A 17,609-nucleotide genomic window follows, 5' to 3' on the forward strand; every position below is an offset into this window, starting at 1 on the left:
GTGCTGCAGGTTTACACGATTCAGACTCCATCTGGACCCAGAGTGGTCTAGGGCCAGTAGGATCAGTCTGCAGCCAGTACAGAACGGCTCTGAAATTTGCAGCCCAGTAGTATACAGTGCCTTGCGAAAGTATTCGGCCCCCTTGAACTTTGCGACCTTTTGCCACATTTCAGGCTTCAAACATAAAGATATAAAACTGTATTTTTTGTGAAGAATCAACAACAAGTGGGACACAATCATGAAGTGGAACGACATTTATTGGATATTTCAAACTTTTTTAACAAATGAAAAACTGAAAAATTGGGCGTGCAAAATTATTCAGCCCCCTTAAGTTAATACTTTGTAGCGCCACCTTTTGCTGCGATTACAGCTGTAAGTCGCTTGGAGTATGTCTCTATCAGTTTTGCACATCGAGAGACTGAAATGTTTTCCCATTCCTCCTTGCAAAACAGCTCGAGCTCAGTGAGGTTGGATGGAGAGCATTTGTGAACAGCAGTTTTCAGTTCTTTCCACAGATTCTCGATTGAATTCAGGTCTGGACTTTGACTTGGCCATTCTAACACCTGGATATGTTTATTTTTGAACCATTCCATTGTAGATTTTGCTTTATGTTTTGGATCATTGTCTTGTTGGAAGACAAATCTCCGTCCCAGTCTCAGGTCTTTTGCAGACTCCATCAGGTTTTCTTCCAGAATGGTCCTGTATTTGGCTCCATCCATCTTCCCATCAATTTTAACCATCTTCCCTGTCCCTGCTGAAGAAAAGCAGGCCCAAACCATGATGCTGCCACCACCATGTTTGACAGTGGGGATGGTGTGTTCAGGGTGATGAGCTGTGTTGCTTTTACGCCAAACATAACGTTTTGCATTGTTGCCAAAAAGTTCAATTTTGGTTTCATCTGACCAGAGCACCTTCTTCCACATGTTTGGTGTGTCTCCCAGGTGGCTTGTGGCAAACTTTAAACAACACTTTTTATGGATATACACCACTTGTAGATGTATATAATTGAATTCCCAGTCTTATAACAGGCATTGAGAGAGAAAATAAATTAAATGTATAAAGGCTCTCAGCCAAAAATATAATTTGAAGTAAGGAAATCGTAGTAAGACAATCAAAAATAATAGTAATTATAATAGTAGTCTAGTTGACGCTGAGACAGCTTACAACCAATACCAAAAAACTAAGTGTTGAACGTTTGCTGGGCATAAATGACGCTCAAAACTTTTAAAATTAAAGTGAGACCCCAAAAACCGTGTAGCCTCGGGAGACATTTACTGTTTACTGGGTCAATGCAAACGGATGCAGTAAACAAATAACCAAAAATATTTTGAGTCACTGAGACAATGTGTAAACAAACTAAATAGGTGAGCAGACAGCCTAGAAACACAGGAGTTAAGTAAAACCTTAATACAATTAAATTAAAATGACTGAATGCTTGTAAGGCACGCACGCTAGATGATCAAAACATTAGATCACAACAAATAAGCCTAAATAGTTTCGCCAACTATACAAGACTAGCCTGTTATATCTAAACATAATTGTACCACAGGTGGGTTACTTACTATCCACAGTTCGCAAGCAACAGTTGCTGAACTGTGAGCATATTCAAGACTTCCTGATGTGACGTTGAATGTGAGCCATAGCCTCATCCGGAGATTCAAATGTGTAGTCTTTACCCTCATGAGATATCCATAAACGGGCCGGGAATCGCAGTCCATACTTCACACTTGGATGGTCCCGAAGTACTCGTTTCGCCTGTCCGAAAGCTGCGCGCTGCCTGGAAACAGTGGGGGAGTAGTCCTGGTAGATGGAGAAGCTCTGTCCTTGAAAGCTCAGAGTGGTATTGCGGGCTCGTCGGAGGATCTCCATCTTCTCATGAAAAAAGTGCACTCGAAGAATTATGTCACGGGGCCTCTCCCCATCCCGGGGCTTTGGGCGCAGCGACCGGTGGGCTCGATCAATCAGGGGCTTTTCATCTAAGGCAAGAACATCCTTCAGCAGCCCTGAGACTAAATCCGTGGAGTGATGCATTTCCGCTGACTCTGGGACCGATACAAGTCTCAGATTATTGCTGCGAGAGAATCCCTCTAAATTTACACAGCTCTCCTCCACCTTTTTCAAATCCGCAGCTAGGCGTTTAACTTCAGCCTCCAGGGATGTAGTTAAATCGGAGACATTAGTAGCGGAGGTCTCCAGTGCTGCAATCGTTGTAGTGTGTGACGCAGTTGTTGTTTTGAGTAATGTGATTGCTGGCACAGTCTCGTTCCGCAGGATGGTTAAATCTGCTTTTAAAGTATCAGAAACCTCCTGTATTCTGGCCTCAATCGTAGCAACCACCTGTGTTTTCATTTCAACTATCTCAGAGCGTAGTAGTTTGATGGCCTCGAGAATGTTCATTTCAGCGCCGCCAGGCCAAGCCGCACCCCCGGGTAAAGTGTGCGTCCCCGGGCCCTCAGACTCAGGAGAGGGTGGTGATGAGAGCGGGTCTTGTAGGCCGGGTTTTCTCAAAGTCATGCTTTTGGCCTTATGTTTGGTCGACATGCTGACATTCGGAAGCAAAGTAGTCTTGGTTTTTATGGAAAGGGATCACCAAATTAATATTTGAAAATAAATACGGTTCTGCTGCAAAATTCACATAAACTTTAAGAATACCACGGGAGCAAACGGAAAACACGTCAGTCGCACATGGCGTCCCCTACCATCCTTATTAATAACTTTTCAAGCTCATAACTGTGCACTCCCCTCAAACAATAGCATGGTATTTTTTCACTGTAATAGCTACTGTAAATTGGACAGTGTACTTACTCACTGACTTTATTGTCCCCATGGGGAAATTTTGTTGCAGTGTCATGCACACGTTTAAAGTGGCGTTTAAATACAAAACAAAATTGACAATACAACTTTCATAACAGTTACATACCTATAAAACGTTTTAAAAAGACTAGCCTGCTGGCCTTATGGAGTCGATAGGAACATTAGCCCGAGCTATTTAGGAGGGATGTTACACCTGGCACAAATGATTGTCTAGTTCTGTTTTTCCTGCTGATGGTTGCCCTATATCTGCACCCAGAGGGAAGTAGTTCAAAGTCCGGGTACAGGGGGTGGCTTGGGTCTAAAAGAATTTGTGAGCCTTGCGGAGGGCCCTGACCTTAAAGATCTCATCCAGGCCTGCCTGTTTGACTCCAAGTACCTTGCTTGCTGTGGTGATAATCCTTCTCATCATATTTCTCTAGCTGACAGTGGCATTGCCAAACCAACAAACAATACAAAAAGTTTAAATATTCTCATTGAAAGATTTGCAGAGTCAGTATAGTACAGTCTACATTAAAAGATCCCAGCTTTTTGAGAAAGTACAGTCTCTGTTGGCTCTTTTTGTCGATCAGGTCTGTACATTTACTCCACTGAAGCTTATTGTCCAAAAGGACACCCAGGTATTTGCATTCCTCTACAATCTACAAAGTGTAGTTAGATTACAAGAATTTAAGCTTTCTGCCAATATCAGATATATCTATGTCCTGGGAAATGTTCTTGTTACGTACAACCTCATGCTAATCACATTTTCCTACGTTAGCTCAACCATCCTGTGGGGGACCCTCCGATCCTGAATTCGTTTTTAAACAGTCATCACTAGCCGGCCTCCGCCCAGTACTCTTTCTTGAACCTTAGTCACTGTTACTAGATGGCTACCACCCGGTACTCTACCCTGCACCTTTGATACATAGGGCATAGCAGTTTCTATGTGTACGACAGCGTATGCTAGTTCACAAAAATATACAGCAACCTTTCCGAGCCAATGAATAGGAGTGGGACAACATTCCACAGACCACAATCAACAGCCTGATCAACTCTATGCGAAGGAGATGGGTCACGCTGCAGGAGGCAAATGGTGGTATATACTGACTAGTTTTCTGATCCATGCCCCTACTTTTTTTTTAAAGGTACAATATCTGTAACCAACAGATGCATATCTGTATTACCAGTTAATGGAAATCCATAGATTATGGTCTACTTGACAGAGCAAAAACCAAGCCATGAGGTCGAATGAATTGTCCGTAAAGCTCCGAGACAGGATTGTGTTGAGGCACAGATCTGGGGAAGGGTATCCAAACATTTCCGCAGCATTGAAGTTCCCATGAACACAGTGGCCTCTATCATTCTTAAAAGGAGGAAGTTTGGAACCACCAAGACTCTTTCTAGAGCTGGACGCCTGGCCAAACTGAGCAACTAGATGGTCACGCTGAGCTCCAGAGTTCCTCTGTGGAGATGGGAGAACCTTACAGAAGGACAACAATCTCTGCAGCACTCCCCCAATCAGGCCTTTATGGTAGAGTGAACAGACAGAAGCCACTCCTCATTAAAAGGCACATGACAGCCCACTTGGAGTTTGCCAAAAGGCACATAAAGGACTCTCAGACTATGAGAAACAAAATTCTCTGGTCTGATGAAACCAAGATTGAACTCTTTGGCCTGAATGCCAATCGTCACGTCTTCCCTAAAGTGAAGCATGGTGGTGGCAGCATGCTGTGGGGATGTTTTTCAGCGGCAGGGACTGGGAGACTAGTCAGTATCAAGGGAAAGATTAACAGAGAAAAGTACAGAGTTCATTGATGATAACCTGCTCCAGAGCGCTCAGGACCTCAGACTGGGGCAAAGGTTCACCTTCCAACAGGACAATGACCCTAAGCACACAGCCAAGACAGGGCAGGACTGGTTTCGAGACAAGTCTCTGAATGTCCTTGAGTGGCCCAGCCAGAGCCCGGACTTGAAGCCGATCTAACATTTCTGGAGAGACCTGAAAAATCGCTGTGCAGTGACGCTCCCCATCCAGCCTGATAGAGCTTGAGAGGATTTGCAAAGAAGAATGGGAGAAATATCAGAGCTCAGGATAAGACCCAGATGCAGACAGTTCGAAGTAACAAAAGTTTATTACAAAAACAGAGGGCAGGCAGAGGTCAGTAATCCAGAGCAGCCTCTGAAAGGTACAGAACGGCATGCAGGCTCAGGGTCAGGGCAGGCATAATGGTCAAAACCGGGAAGACTAGAGAGAAAAACAGGAGTACGGGTAAAAGGAGGAGACAGAGGGCTGTGAGACAGAGATTTAATCTTGATACATGAAATGTGGGATATATACGGAGGGTGCGGGGCAACAGAAGACGAACAGCAGAGGGGCTAAGGATCTTGGAAATGGGGAAAGGGCTAATAAAATCAAGGGGAACGTTTACAGGACTCTACCCGGAGGGGCAGATCCCGAGTTCACCGTCATACGATGACACCTTTCCAACAAGTCAGTTTGTAAAATTTCTGCCCCACACACTACCGAATTCCAAACTGTCAGCAAAATAACTGTTCATCGGGAGCTTCATGAAATGGGACTCCATGGCCGAGCAGCCACACACAAGCCTAAGATCACCTTGCGCAATGCAATCACTCGGAAGTGATAAATCACGCTTCATCATCTGGCAGTCCGGCGGACGAATCTGGGTTTGGCGGATGCCAGGAGAACGCTACCTGACCGAATGCATAGTGCCAACTGAAAAGTTTGGTGGAGAAGGAATAATGGTCTGGGGCTGTTTTTCATGGTTTGGGCTAGGCCCCTTAGTTCCAGTGAAGGGAAATCTTAATGCTACATCATACAATGACATTCTAGACGATTCTGTGCTTCCAATTTAGTGGCAACCGTTTGGGGAAGGCCCTTTCTTGTTTCATTATGACAATGCCCCGTGCACAAAGCGAGGTCCATACAGTAATTGTTTGGCGAGATCTGTGTGGAAGAACTTGATTGGCTTCCACAGAGCCCTGACCTCAACCCCATCAAACACCTTTGGGATGAATTGGAATACCAACCTCCAAGCCAGGCCTAATGGAAGCAAGTCCCCGCAGTAATGTTAGAACATCGAGTGGAAAGCTTTCCCAGAAGATCGAAGGCTGTTATAACAGCAAAGGGGGGACCAACTCCATATTAATGCCCATGATTTTGGAATTAGATGTTCGATACACACGGGAAACTGTTGAGTGTGAAAAATCTAGTAGCGTTGCAGTACTTGACACAAACCGGTGTGACTGGCACCTACTACCATACCCTGTTCAACGGCATTTAAATATTTTGTCTGGCCCATTCACCCTCTGAGTGGCACACATACACAATCCATGTCTCAATTTTCTCAATGATTAAAAACCTGTCTCCTCCCTCCATCTATACTGATTGAAGTAGATTTAACAAGTGACAATATTTAACAAGTGGCAATAAGGGATAATAGCTTTCACCTAGTCAGTCTATGTCATTGAAAGAGCAGGTGTTCATAATGATGTGGACACTCAGTGTCTATATTCCGGTCTCTGTTATTGCTGGTTCTATTCCGGTCTCTGTTATTGCTGGTTCTCTGTTATTGATATAATTTCTTTCTTTTTACTTTTTGGATTATGTGTGTATTGTATTTTTTGTTGTTTCTAGGCATTATTACTGCACTGTGGAAGCTGGAGAAAAAAAGCAGAATTTTAGTACATTTCGTTCTATAGGCTTTTGTCAAGAAGGGACACACATTTTCGTAGGAGGTTTAGGAGAACGTACACAGCAGGTTAGGTTATTAACGTAGCAGGCAAGTATAATTAGGTTAAGATTAGATAAAGGGTTAGGGATTGCGAAAAATAATAATGAAACAATTAAATAATTTACGTAATATATGACAGCAGCTGTATCCCATCTAGTCATTGCCTTTTTATAGTATGTTTCCTATCAGAGGCTCCTTCTACTTTCGCCTTCTTGGAAACCACGTGGTTTGTACACAGCCATTCCATAATCTTCGGCTACTCCCTCCGACAGAAACTGCAGAGCGTTTGCAAAGTTTATTTGTGACTATAGCGACTCTTGAACGTTGCCGAGCAACTGTAATAAATGGACTATGGTTAATTTTTAACATGCCATTGGAGTACAGGATGAACTACCCAGCAAATAGCTGTGGAATTACTTCCAAAACTTATGTGTTCAATAATATGTTAGGTTTCTATTTACGCTCTGAATAAGTTGCGTTTTTAATTTGAAGTTTCTGATTTCAGTCTGACGAGGGAGGTTGCCGAATAGAAAGAACAGTGCTAAAACGCATATGTACTTTGATTGGTCCTCTACTACTATGGGCGTCAACCTTTGCAAAAGCTTAGCTATGACAGGCTTTATCGCAGATGGGCTGTGCCATTGAACAGCTGTTCATATAAAAGTTGGTATTTTCAGAATTATTTTATGACAATACAAATGTTAATATCATATGTTGTCTGAGCCACCAGGCTGGTGAAGTGGAGGGACCTTTCCCATTTATCTTGACTTCACCTTTTCGTACCGTTTTCAACGTTATTCAAGGTAGGTGCAGGTTACTGAATTTACCTGGTTCTTACAGCAATCATTACCTAGGTAAAACACCCTCCCCCCCCAAAAAAAGCATTGCGCATGCAGGGAATTTTGACCAAAACAGTGTCAAAGGAAACCAAATCAAGGAAAGTGTGAAACTGAAAGTATACTTGCTAATAATTACACTTACATTTTCTTATATTATTGATATGGTGATATTTGAAGTGTATCTTTTTTAAATGAATTTGTCACAAAAGAGACAATTTGCAACATTGCTTGGATTTGTTATTATGCTTTTTTAATGTATTTTCTTTGTAAATTGTATTGGGCTTTCTTTTTTTCTTTTTTTAAACCTTTATTTAACTAGGCAAGTCAGTTAAGAACAAATTCTTATTTACAATGACGGTTTAGGAATAGTGGGTTAACTGCCTTGTTCAGGGGCAGAACAACAGATTTTTACATTGTCAGCTCGGGGATTCGATCTAGCAACCTTTCGGTTACTGGCCCAACGTTCTACTGGCTACTGGCTAAAGTTCTATAAAAATATTTTATATCATTTGTCAAAAGTGGTTAGGCTATCTAATTTTTAAATACTCAGTAAATGCATGTGTAATAACTGCAAGTGTGATAGATTACCATCTTTTTATTATCTTAATTACATTTGTATTATCTTTGTTTTACTTATAAAATGCTGTTTTCAGAATGCATTTGGTTGAACCCTCAGCATAATCGTATAAAGAAGACACTTCAGCTGTTTAAAGTTGATCTTGCAATGCTTCAAAGGTTTAGAAAAAGTGTATGCTAAACTGAAGGCTTACACACCACCACAATTGTAATCATAGCTGTTGACGGAATATATTTACATTTTAGTCATTTAGCAGACACTCTTATCCAGTTAGTCCCGTTTAGCTGTCTTAAGATGAATGCACTATCACAGTCATAGTAAGTACATTATTTCCAGTGGTGTAAAGTGCTAAAGTAAAAATATTTTAAAGTCGTTTTTTGGAGTATCTGTACTTTACTATTTATATTTTGGGCAACTTTTACTTCACTACATTCCTAAAGAAAATAATGTCCTTTTTACTCCCTACATTTTTGATGACACCCAGAAGTTACATTTTGAATGCTTAACAGGACAGGAAAATGGTCCAATTCACACACACGTCAATAGACCATTCCTGGTCATCCCTACTGCCTCTGATCTGGCGGACTTACGCAAATTGATTTTTTTATAAATTATGTCTGAGTGTTGGAGTGTGCCCCTCGCTATCCGTAAATTAAAGCAGAAAAAAATGGTGCCGTCTGCTTTGTTTAATATAATGAATTTGGAATGATTTATACTTTTATTTTTGATACTTAAGTATATTTAGAACCACATCCTTTTAGACTTTTACTCCGGTAGTATTTTACTGGATGACTTCCACTTTTACTTGAGTAACTTTCTATTAAGGTAATTATACTTTTACTCAAGTATGACAATTGGGTACTTTTTCCACCACTGATTATTCCTCAATAAAGTAGTCCTAGCTTCAGGGAGAAGCTGGTTCCGCCATTGGGGTGCCAGGCCAGAGAAGAGCTTGGACTGCGTAGGTGTGGGAGAACAAAGAGACCAGAACAGAATACTCAGGTTTTATGGTCAGATACACTATATAGGTGCAGTGGAATGTGTTGTTTTTATAGAGTCAGCCATAGTAGCATGGCGCTCCTGGAGCAAATTAGAGCACATTGCCAGATTTTTTACATTGTTGGCTCAGGTTTTCAAACCAGCAACCTTTTGATTAGTGGCACAATGCTATAATCGCTAGGCTACCTGCCGCCCTAGCATTGGCGTGTAGGTTTTGAGCAGATCCGGAAGGTTGCTCTGAGGCTGCTCTGGAGACAAGTACCATAGTTTTGTAGTGGATGCGGCTTCGACTGGGAAGCCAGTGGAATGTGCGGAGGAGCGGGTGAATTTGGTGACATGGGAGAATTTGGGAAGGTTGAACACCAGGAAAGCTGCAGCGTTCTGGATAAATTGCAGGGGTTTGATGGCACAAGCAGGGAGCCCAGCCAACAGTGAGTTGCAGTAGTCCAATCAGTCAGTATGTGATAATGATTGTAAATCCTTGATTTGGAACAGGTAACTCTAATAGATTTTCTCTTAATAGGAGACAGTACACTCAATGGTTCAATGCGTAATCTAATGTACTAATAAAAACAGTCCTGTTCATCAGTGCAGGAAACGCTGCAGTATGTCCTCTCAGTGTTTTTCTTGTAAAGAAATATTTTTCTGTTTTGACAGGAGTTTCTGTCCATGACTGGCTGACTTTTACTAAGCCTGTTGATTCAGCTCCACTGTCCGTGACTAAAGTTTGACTAAATAATTGACTGGCAGCCTGTTCTGGCAGACTGGAATTCAAGTGAAGTGCATAGAAATGTTCTGTGCATGTGATTTACAGCAGCATGACATGGAGGGAGTTCACCATGAAATTTAATCCATGAGGTAAAGGAGGTTGTAATATCTCAGACATTCAACAGATTTTCAAAAGACATTTGTGGGTTAGCCTATTTAAACGTTGACATCAGTTTCCATTCCTCTCTGATTACTACAAAGGATCTTTCAGGAGGTAATGTTTTAGTTAGGGACTGCGGTGAAACTGCCCTTGAGTGTCTAAGTGATGTGGTTAAATTGTTTTGCCCTTTTAAAACCTGTTATGGCTGCAACCCTTTGTTCTCAATTTCCGCCTGAAGACATACCCAAATCTAACTGCCTGTAGCTCAGCCCCAGAAGGAAGGATATGCATATTCTTGGTATCATTTGAATGGAAACATTCTGAAGTTTGTGGACATTTTAATTTAATGTAGGAGAATATAACACAGTAGATCTGGTGGAAGAAAAGAGAAAGAAAGAGCATACGTTTTCTGTTTTTTATTGTTGTAGTATCAACTTTCACATGTACTAGAATAGCCACACAGTCAGATAGGATGCTGGATATAATTTTGATGGATAACACAAGAGGGCAACTGTAGGTGTGCAAAGTTTGAGACTGATAACTTCAGGAATGGGTGAGCTACATGACATTTAGCATGAAGTCACCCAGGTGTCCCACACAAGTTGCCCAAATGTACCCAAGTGGCCGAATTGGTGAAATGACCTATAACTACAGTGCCTTGCGAAAGTATTCGGCCCCCTTGAACTTTGCGACCTTTTGCCACATTTCAGGCTTCAAACATAAAGATATAAAACTATATTTTTTTGTGAAGAATCAACAACAAGTGGGACACAATCATGAAGTGGAACGACATTTATTGGATATTTCAAACTTTTTTAACAAATCAAAAACTGAAAAATTGGGCGTGCAAAATTATTCAGCCCCTTTACTTACAGTGCAGCAAACTCTCTCCAGAAGTTCAGTGAGGATCTCTGAATGATCCAATGTTGACCTAAATGACTAATGATGATAAATACAATCCACCTGTGTGTAATCAAGTCTCCGTATAAATGCACCTGCACTGTGATAGTCTCAGAGGTCCGTTAAAAGCGCAGAGAGCATCATGAAGAACAAGGAACACACCAGGCAGGTCCGAGATACTGTTGTGAAGAAGTTTAAAGCCGGATTTGGATACAAAAAGATTTCCCAAGCTTTAAACATCCCAAGGAGCACTGTGCAAGCGATAATATTGAAATGGAAGGAGTATCAGACCACTGCAAATCTACCAAGACCTGGAAGTCCCAGCCTTCTGGCAGAGGCAACCAGATTGTTAGCCATAATTGCCTGATACTTGGTGGAATTCATTATGCCGTCAATCTTAACCAGTGCCACTGGACCTCTGGAATTAAAACAGCCCCAAAACATCACTGACCCACCACCATATTTCACCGTGGGTATGAGGTGCCTCTCCTTGTATGCATCTCTGTTTCTACGCCAAACATGCCGATGCTGTATCTGACCAAAACATTCCATTCTGGTCTCATCTGACCAGAGCACCTTCTTCAAGTCATAATTTAAATTACGTTTGGCTAACTCCAAGCGCTTGCATCTGTGTCTTGGGGTCAGAAAGGGCTTTCTTCTGGCAACCCTTCCAAAGAGCCTGTCGTTGTGGAGGTGGCGTCTGATGGTGCTTTTTGAAACCTGGTGACCCAAAGATGCCACCAGGCCTGCAATTCTTTCACAGTGATTCTTGGGGATTTTTTTGCTTCTCTCACCATCCTCCTCCCTATCCTGGGGAGCAAAATGCACTTGCATCCTCTACCCGTGAACTTTTCAACTGTTCCATATTTTTTTATTTAAAAAATAATTATTGCCCTGACAGTGCTCAGTGGTATATTCAATCGTTTGTAGATCATCTTGTAACCATGACCAGATTTATGAAGGTCTACGACCATCTGTCTCTTTTGAACTGCCAGTTCTTTTGTTTTCTTCGTGGGATATTGCATGCGTATTTTTAATTACAATCATCATTATCTTTAAGGGTGCCATTAATTGTGAAACCTTGATTTGGAGGACATAGATTTTTTATTACATCAATAAATGATTTGAATCATTAATAAAGTACAGTATTTCTCTCATGTTGGTATTTTGAGTTTCTCTATATTTACATTGTTAATATTTTTTAAAGTATAGTTAGTGCATTGCCAGTCAGGGGTGCTAGTAATTTTGGAACCCACTGTATGTGTGAAATTAATTTAGATTTAGAATGGACCATTATCATGCACCTGTCTCGAAACGGTCATGGGGAAAAAGTATGTAATCTCTGCACTCAAATAGCGAATGGAGGACGCTTTTCCTGTGGTTAATTTTCATGCCAGCCATGTAGGCTATACTCCTGTTATAAAGATAAGCAATGAGCTTAATATTTGCATAATATTAGGAAAGTTTTTTTTAAATGTAGTAGGAAAGCTGATGTGACTTCTTCTTTTAACTTCTTGATTCTACTTGAGACGCATATGTCTCAACTAGGCACCTGGAAATGCAAATGCGCTACGCTAAATGTACTCGTTAAAACTCAAACCTTGATCAAAATTCACAAGCAGGGTATTGAATTAAAGCTACACTCGTTGTGAACCTAGCCAACAAGTCAGATTTTTAAAATGCTTTTCGGCGAAAGCATGAGAAGCTATTATCTGAAAGCATGCAACACCCCAAAATGCCTGAATGCGATGTAAACAAAGATATAGCTTAGCCGGCGCAACACAAAACGCAGAAATAAAATATAAAACATTCATTACCTTTGACGAGCTTCTTTCTTGGCACTCCAATATGCCCCATAAACATCACTATTGGGTCTTTTTTTCGTTTAAATCGGTCCATATATACCCAAAATAGCTTTCTATGGAAGCTGTGTCATTCAGAAAAAAACATTGTTTTTAAACGCTGCGTCATTTTTTAAAATTAAAAAAGTCGACGATAAACTTTCACAAAACACTTCGAAATCCTTTTGTAATCCAACTTTAGGTATTAGTAAACGTTTATAATCTATCAAAATGATTACAGGGCGATGTATATTCAATAGCTCCTCGTCTGCAAATCAATGGCTGCCAATGTCCACATTGAAAAGAGCCTGGTGGAGACCGGAAGAAACGGAATCCAGATAGTTGGATTTTCCAACAAAAAATTCAATTGAAAATTACGACAATGGCGACATCGTGTGGAATTTGTATGAATTGCATGCAGGTCGATATAAAATTTTGTCCCCTTTTAACAACCCATGAAAGTGACTTATGGAAATTATTTTTAGCTTTCAGAGAGCAGTTTTTCTTGCGTTTTTCAATGAAACACACGATCTGTTATAGTCACAGCCGTAATTTAACCAGTTTTAGAAACTTCAGAGTGTTTTCTATCCACACATACTAATCATATGCATATACTATATTCCTGGCATGAGTAGCAGGACGCTGAAAAGTTGCGCGATTTTTAACAGAATGTTCGAAAAAGGAAGGGGTAGACTTAAGAGGTTTTAAATAGAGGCCATCACTCGGAATTTCATAGCCTATAGAAATGTTGCGCAACATGAGCTCATGGGCTCTCATGAAGTGTTTGATTTGATTTTCAATTACTTTTGCATTGATGTCCGAGTGAATAGAGGGACAATAGAGTGCTGAGTACCAGGCAGTTAGCAAGTTTGGTAGGCTGCTAATAACCATCAGCAGCATCAGAGCTTGGAGAAGCCTAATTACCATGACTAAACAGTCACATGGAATTTGACTGCCTTCATGACTTGTGACCGCCGATGTGGCAGTAATACAGTCATCGCAACAGCCCCCCCCCCCCCTCCCAATGCAGCCACTGATTACCAAAACAAGTCACAAAATGCCCTGCCCCTTGATCCTGGTTGATGTGTCAACAACTATCTGCAAATTATGAGCAATCAGCAGTTCACACACCAAGTAAGCCACTGGGAAAACAGGCAGCACTTAAAGTAGATGGCCCTAGCTAGCAAAAAGACAGTACTAGACCACAACAGATGAAGACACATTTTTTTTACACTTATCACTCCGAGAGATAACAGGAGTCCTCTAGCTATAGAATGAAGCACATTGAGATGGACACTGAGAAGTTGGTTATATACACTCAGAAAACAGATTAAACCACTCCCCCTCCAATAAAGCCACTGATTACCAAAACAAGTCACAAATTGCCCTGCCCCTTGATCCTTGTTGATGTGTTAACAGGTATCTGCAAATGTTGAGGAGTCAGCAGTTCACACACCAAGTAGGCCACTGGGAAATCGGGCAGCACTTAAAATAGATGGCCCTAGTTAGCAAAAAGACAGTACTAGACCACAACAGATGAAGACAAAAAAATGTGTTATACTTTTCACTTCTGGTGATATAAGGAGTCCTCCAGCTATAGAATGAAGCAAGTTTAGTTGTGAAACTGTTAGCAGTTGATGTTATTTTTCAGTAACACTTTTTCAATAACACAGACCTCAAAGCAAATCAGAGGGAGAAAAATATATGTATTCAAAGAGAACAAATCATAGTTGTTATGCTGGAAAGTAGATGGTACATGTTTATTTTTCCCTGTCCTCAGTGTTTTCTCCACTGAACAAAGCCTAGCCCAAGCCTAACCTGTGGTTGACCAATTAGAATACATTGCAATAAAATTGGGCCACTGGCCAAATACCAAGTATACCATTTCAGGCTCAATGTATAGACAATTTGGACCAATGAGAACTTGCCACATGTAGCTATGAGTCCCAGACTGTAATTCCTACACAGATCTGAAACAGATGTTGAACTGAAAAACACTCGTTCCATTGCTCTCTGGCCCTCTTGACCTCTAGTCCACTGCGTTGTGTATTTGAAAGCTGAATATTCATGATCTAGATCTTCAACATGTGAAATTAACATATTTTGAAATGGAAAAAAATACAGACAAGCATATTTGTCTTAGAATATTCTTACAAATAGTACATTATATGGAATCACTCTGTATGAAATAATAGGGGTTGACATCATTTTTGAATCTCTATACCTTCCTTTGTCCTTCATACAAACACCATATGTAAGGTCCCTCAGTCAAGACTTGAATTTCAAGCACAGATTCAAGTATAAAGAAAGACCAGGGAGCTTTTTGAAAGCCTCATAAAGAAGGGCAGTGATTGGTAGATGGGTAACAATAAGAAATCAGACATTAAATATACTGTGTCTTTAAGCATGGTCATGTTAATAATCCTGCTTTGTCAAAGATGCAGTCATCCTTCTGATCTGAGCTGCAGGACAGGACATTGAAGACGGCTCATGGTAGAGAAATTAACATAAAATTCTGGTGGACATTCCTGCAGTCAGCATGCCAATTCCATGCTCCCTCAAAACTTGAGACATCTGTGGCATTGTGTTGTGTGACAAAACTGTACAATTTAGAGTGGCCTTTTATTGTCCCTGGTATTGTTAGTGCATTGTGATAGTGATCATGCTGTTTAATCAGCTTCTTAATATGCCACAATTGTCAGGTGGAAGGATTATCTTGGCAAAGGAGAAATGCTTACTAACAGCAGCGAAATAAACAAATTTGTGCATAGCATTTGAGAGAAATAAGCTTTTTGTGCATATGGAACATTTTTGGGATCTTTTATTTCAGCTCATGAAACATGGGATCAACACTTTACATGTTGCGTTTATATTTTTATTCAGTGTAGTAGTCTGAGAGGAATGGATATTGTTGTCAACGTTTAAATAGGCAAATGGTGAATGTTTGTTGAATGTCTGTTGAATGTCTGATATAAAACCTACTTTACCTCTGTATGAAATCCCCAAGATGGCAACAGCTCCACTAATTCATTTCTCAGCCTGGTTCACCGTCATAAGGCACACTGCCGTGTTGCTTTTTAGATCACATTCCCACACCATCAGTCTACACGGGACATGCTGGTGTACAAATCAATATGTGATATTTCAGGAAAAGTGAAATGCACTTCAATTTGATTTCAGCCTACATACCCTAGTTTAATTAAACTACACCCATTCACTGAGTTACACAGAATGTAATACAAAGAGAATGTCACATAAAACCTATTTGGCCAGGATCCTATTAAGTAACTTTGGTCTTACCCAGCAGTAGCCTACTATAGAGTAGCTGCCTCTCTTCCTCAACCCTCCAAAGACTAAAGAAGCTTAGACAGAGTTCTCAATTAGGTTTTCAATTCAGGAAGTAAATTGAAATTCAATTAATTAATTAAAAAATTATCCACTGTTTTCTGTGACGATATTTCAATTCGCTTCCTGAATTTTTAGACATGAAAACCGAACTTAGCCCAACCCTGGTGTACATGGCTGTAGTCATACGTGGACGTGGTAACGATTTGATCACAGCATCTGAAAGTAAGCACAGTTTGACCTGTTCAAAGGATTACAATGAAGCCTGTATGTGTAGTTGGCGCTAAATATGGCATGCGACAGTTAGTGGGCTACGTATTGTACTGTGTTTCCCACTATACTGGTTATCCTCTGACCTCCATACTGAGGTGCCTATGGAATGATACAGGAAAACACTGATTGCCATTCCCTGTCCCTGGTTTCTAGATGGCCCAGTGGTTCCAGCTGCAGCAGCTAGACTCCAAGTACCTGGAGCAGGTGGACCAGCTGTATGATGATACTTTCCCTATGGAAATCCGCCAGTACCTCAGTACCTGGATAGAGAGCCATGACTGGTGAGTGAGCTGCAGTAAGCAACAGACTGCCAAGGGGTGTGTAGTTTACACAGTCAGTATGTGTGGATGCATTTGAAGGCTGTGGTGTAACTGCTCTCATGATGTATTGTGCTTTGTTTGGCCTTAATTAATCTAGATATCAGAAAGCCTGCGCCAACTACTGTAATAAGAAAACAGAAAGTAAAAGTAACATGCTTGTAAAGGTTGTGGACTACTTTAAATGTTTGTTGTCGTTGGTGTAAGGTTGTTGACCTTTTTCACCTCACAACTTTCACCTAACAAAGTACTGCAAAAAAAAAAAAGTTATTCCTTTGAGCCAATCAACGTGCCCGCATTTGGACTCTGGCTCAGAGTGGTTATAGCAAATTTGGCTGCTGACCAAGTTACCAGTGTGTTTTACTAGAAGTGTTTGGCAGTGCATCCGCAATAACCACAAGTTCATTCCTAGTGTAAAAGAAGATTGTGTGTGTGATTACTATGTGTGGTGGTGATAAAGATTAATACAATTCCTTGACTGAGATGCGTCCGTACCATTCTTGCCGGACAGCCTGTAGCGAGTCAGAACCAAGTATATCAGCATTCAGTCACTAGCGGGTGAGGGCTCATAAGCCAACTGCTCAGATGACTCCAGCTAGTCATTTTTGCAATTACTGTGTTCCGTGGGCTGGTTGCTTTCATTTCAAAGGATGACAATAATTTAAAAGTATTTTTGGTTGACCCCTTTCAGGGACATGGTGGCCATCAGCGATTCTCTTGCAGCGGTCCGTTTCCATGACCTCCTGGCCCAGTTGGACGTTCAGTACAGCCGCTTCGCCCTGGAGAACAACTTCCTGTTGCAACACAATATACGCAAGATTAAACGCAACCTGCAGGTAAGGCCAGGGTCGAACTCTGAATTAATTTGCAAGGACTGACATAAACTTATAAGGGAAACACTCAGGCGCTGAGTATTGAGTATTGTTCTATAGACTGGTGTTTTGATTCTTATAAGAAAGAATGGAACTCTGAAGATTTGTTATAATGTCAGATCAGGGCCAATAAGGATTAAGGGCTTCAACAATGTTTCAAGCTAATGTAATGAGTCAGCCGTCCTAATCAGAATAAGGTTAGACAATCTTAGGTTCTTTAAGCCAATAAG

At 41.0% G+C, this 17,609-nt stretch overlaps 1 protein-coding gene across 2 annotated transcripts in view; it reads left to right on the forward strand.

The window, feature by feature from the left end:
- Positions 1 to 6,802: 6,802 nt before the first annotated feature.
- Positions 6,803 to 17,609, forward strand: part of LOC139380384 (signal transducer and activator of transcription 1-like) — a 30,734-nt gene continuing 19,927 nt past the window's right edge. The window contains exons 1-3 of one of the 2 annotated variants that reach the window (XM_071123016.1): positions 6,803 to 7,351; positions 16,344 to 16,471; positions 17,199 to 17,343. In XM_071123016.1, coding sequence (XP_070979117.1) covers positions 16,344 to 16,471; positions 17,199 to 17,343 — 273 coding nt within the window. In that variant the 5' untranslated portion in view covers positions 6,803 to 7,351. The remainder of the gene's footprint in view (positions 7,352 to 16,343; positions 16,472 to 17,198; positions 17,344 to 17,609) is intronic. The other variant, XR_011628437.1, reaches the window with a different exon arrangement.

The sequence above is a fragment of the Oncorhynchus clarkii genome, chromosome 22 (assembly GCF_045791955.1).
Source record: "Oncorhynchus clarkii lewisi isolate Uvic-CL-2024 chromosome 22, UVic_Ocla_1.0, whole genome shotgun sequence".
Taxonomy (NCBI): domain Eukaryota; kingdom Metazoa; phylum Chordata; class Actinopteri; order Salmoniformes; family Salmonidae; genus Oncorhynchus; species Oncorhynchus clarkii.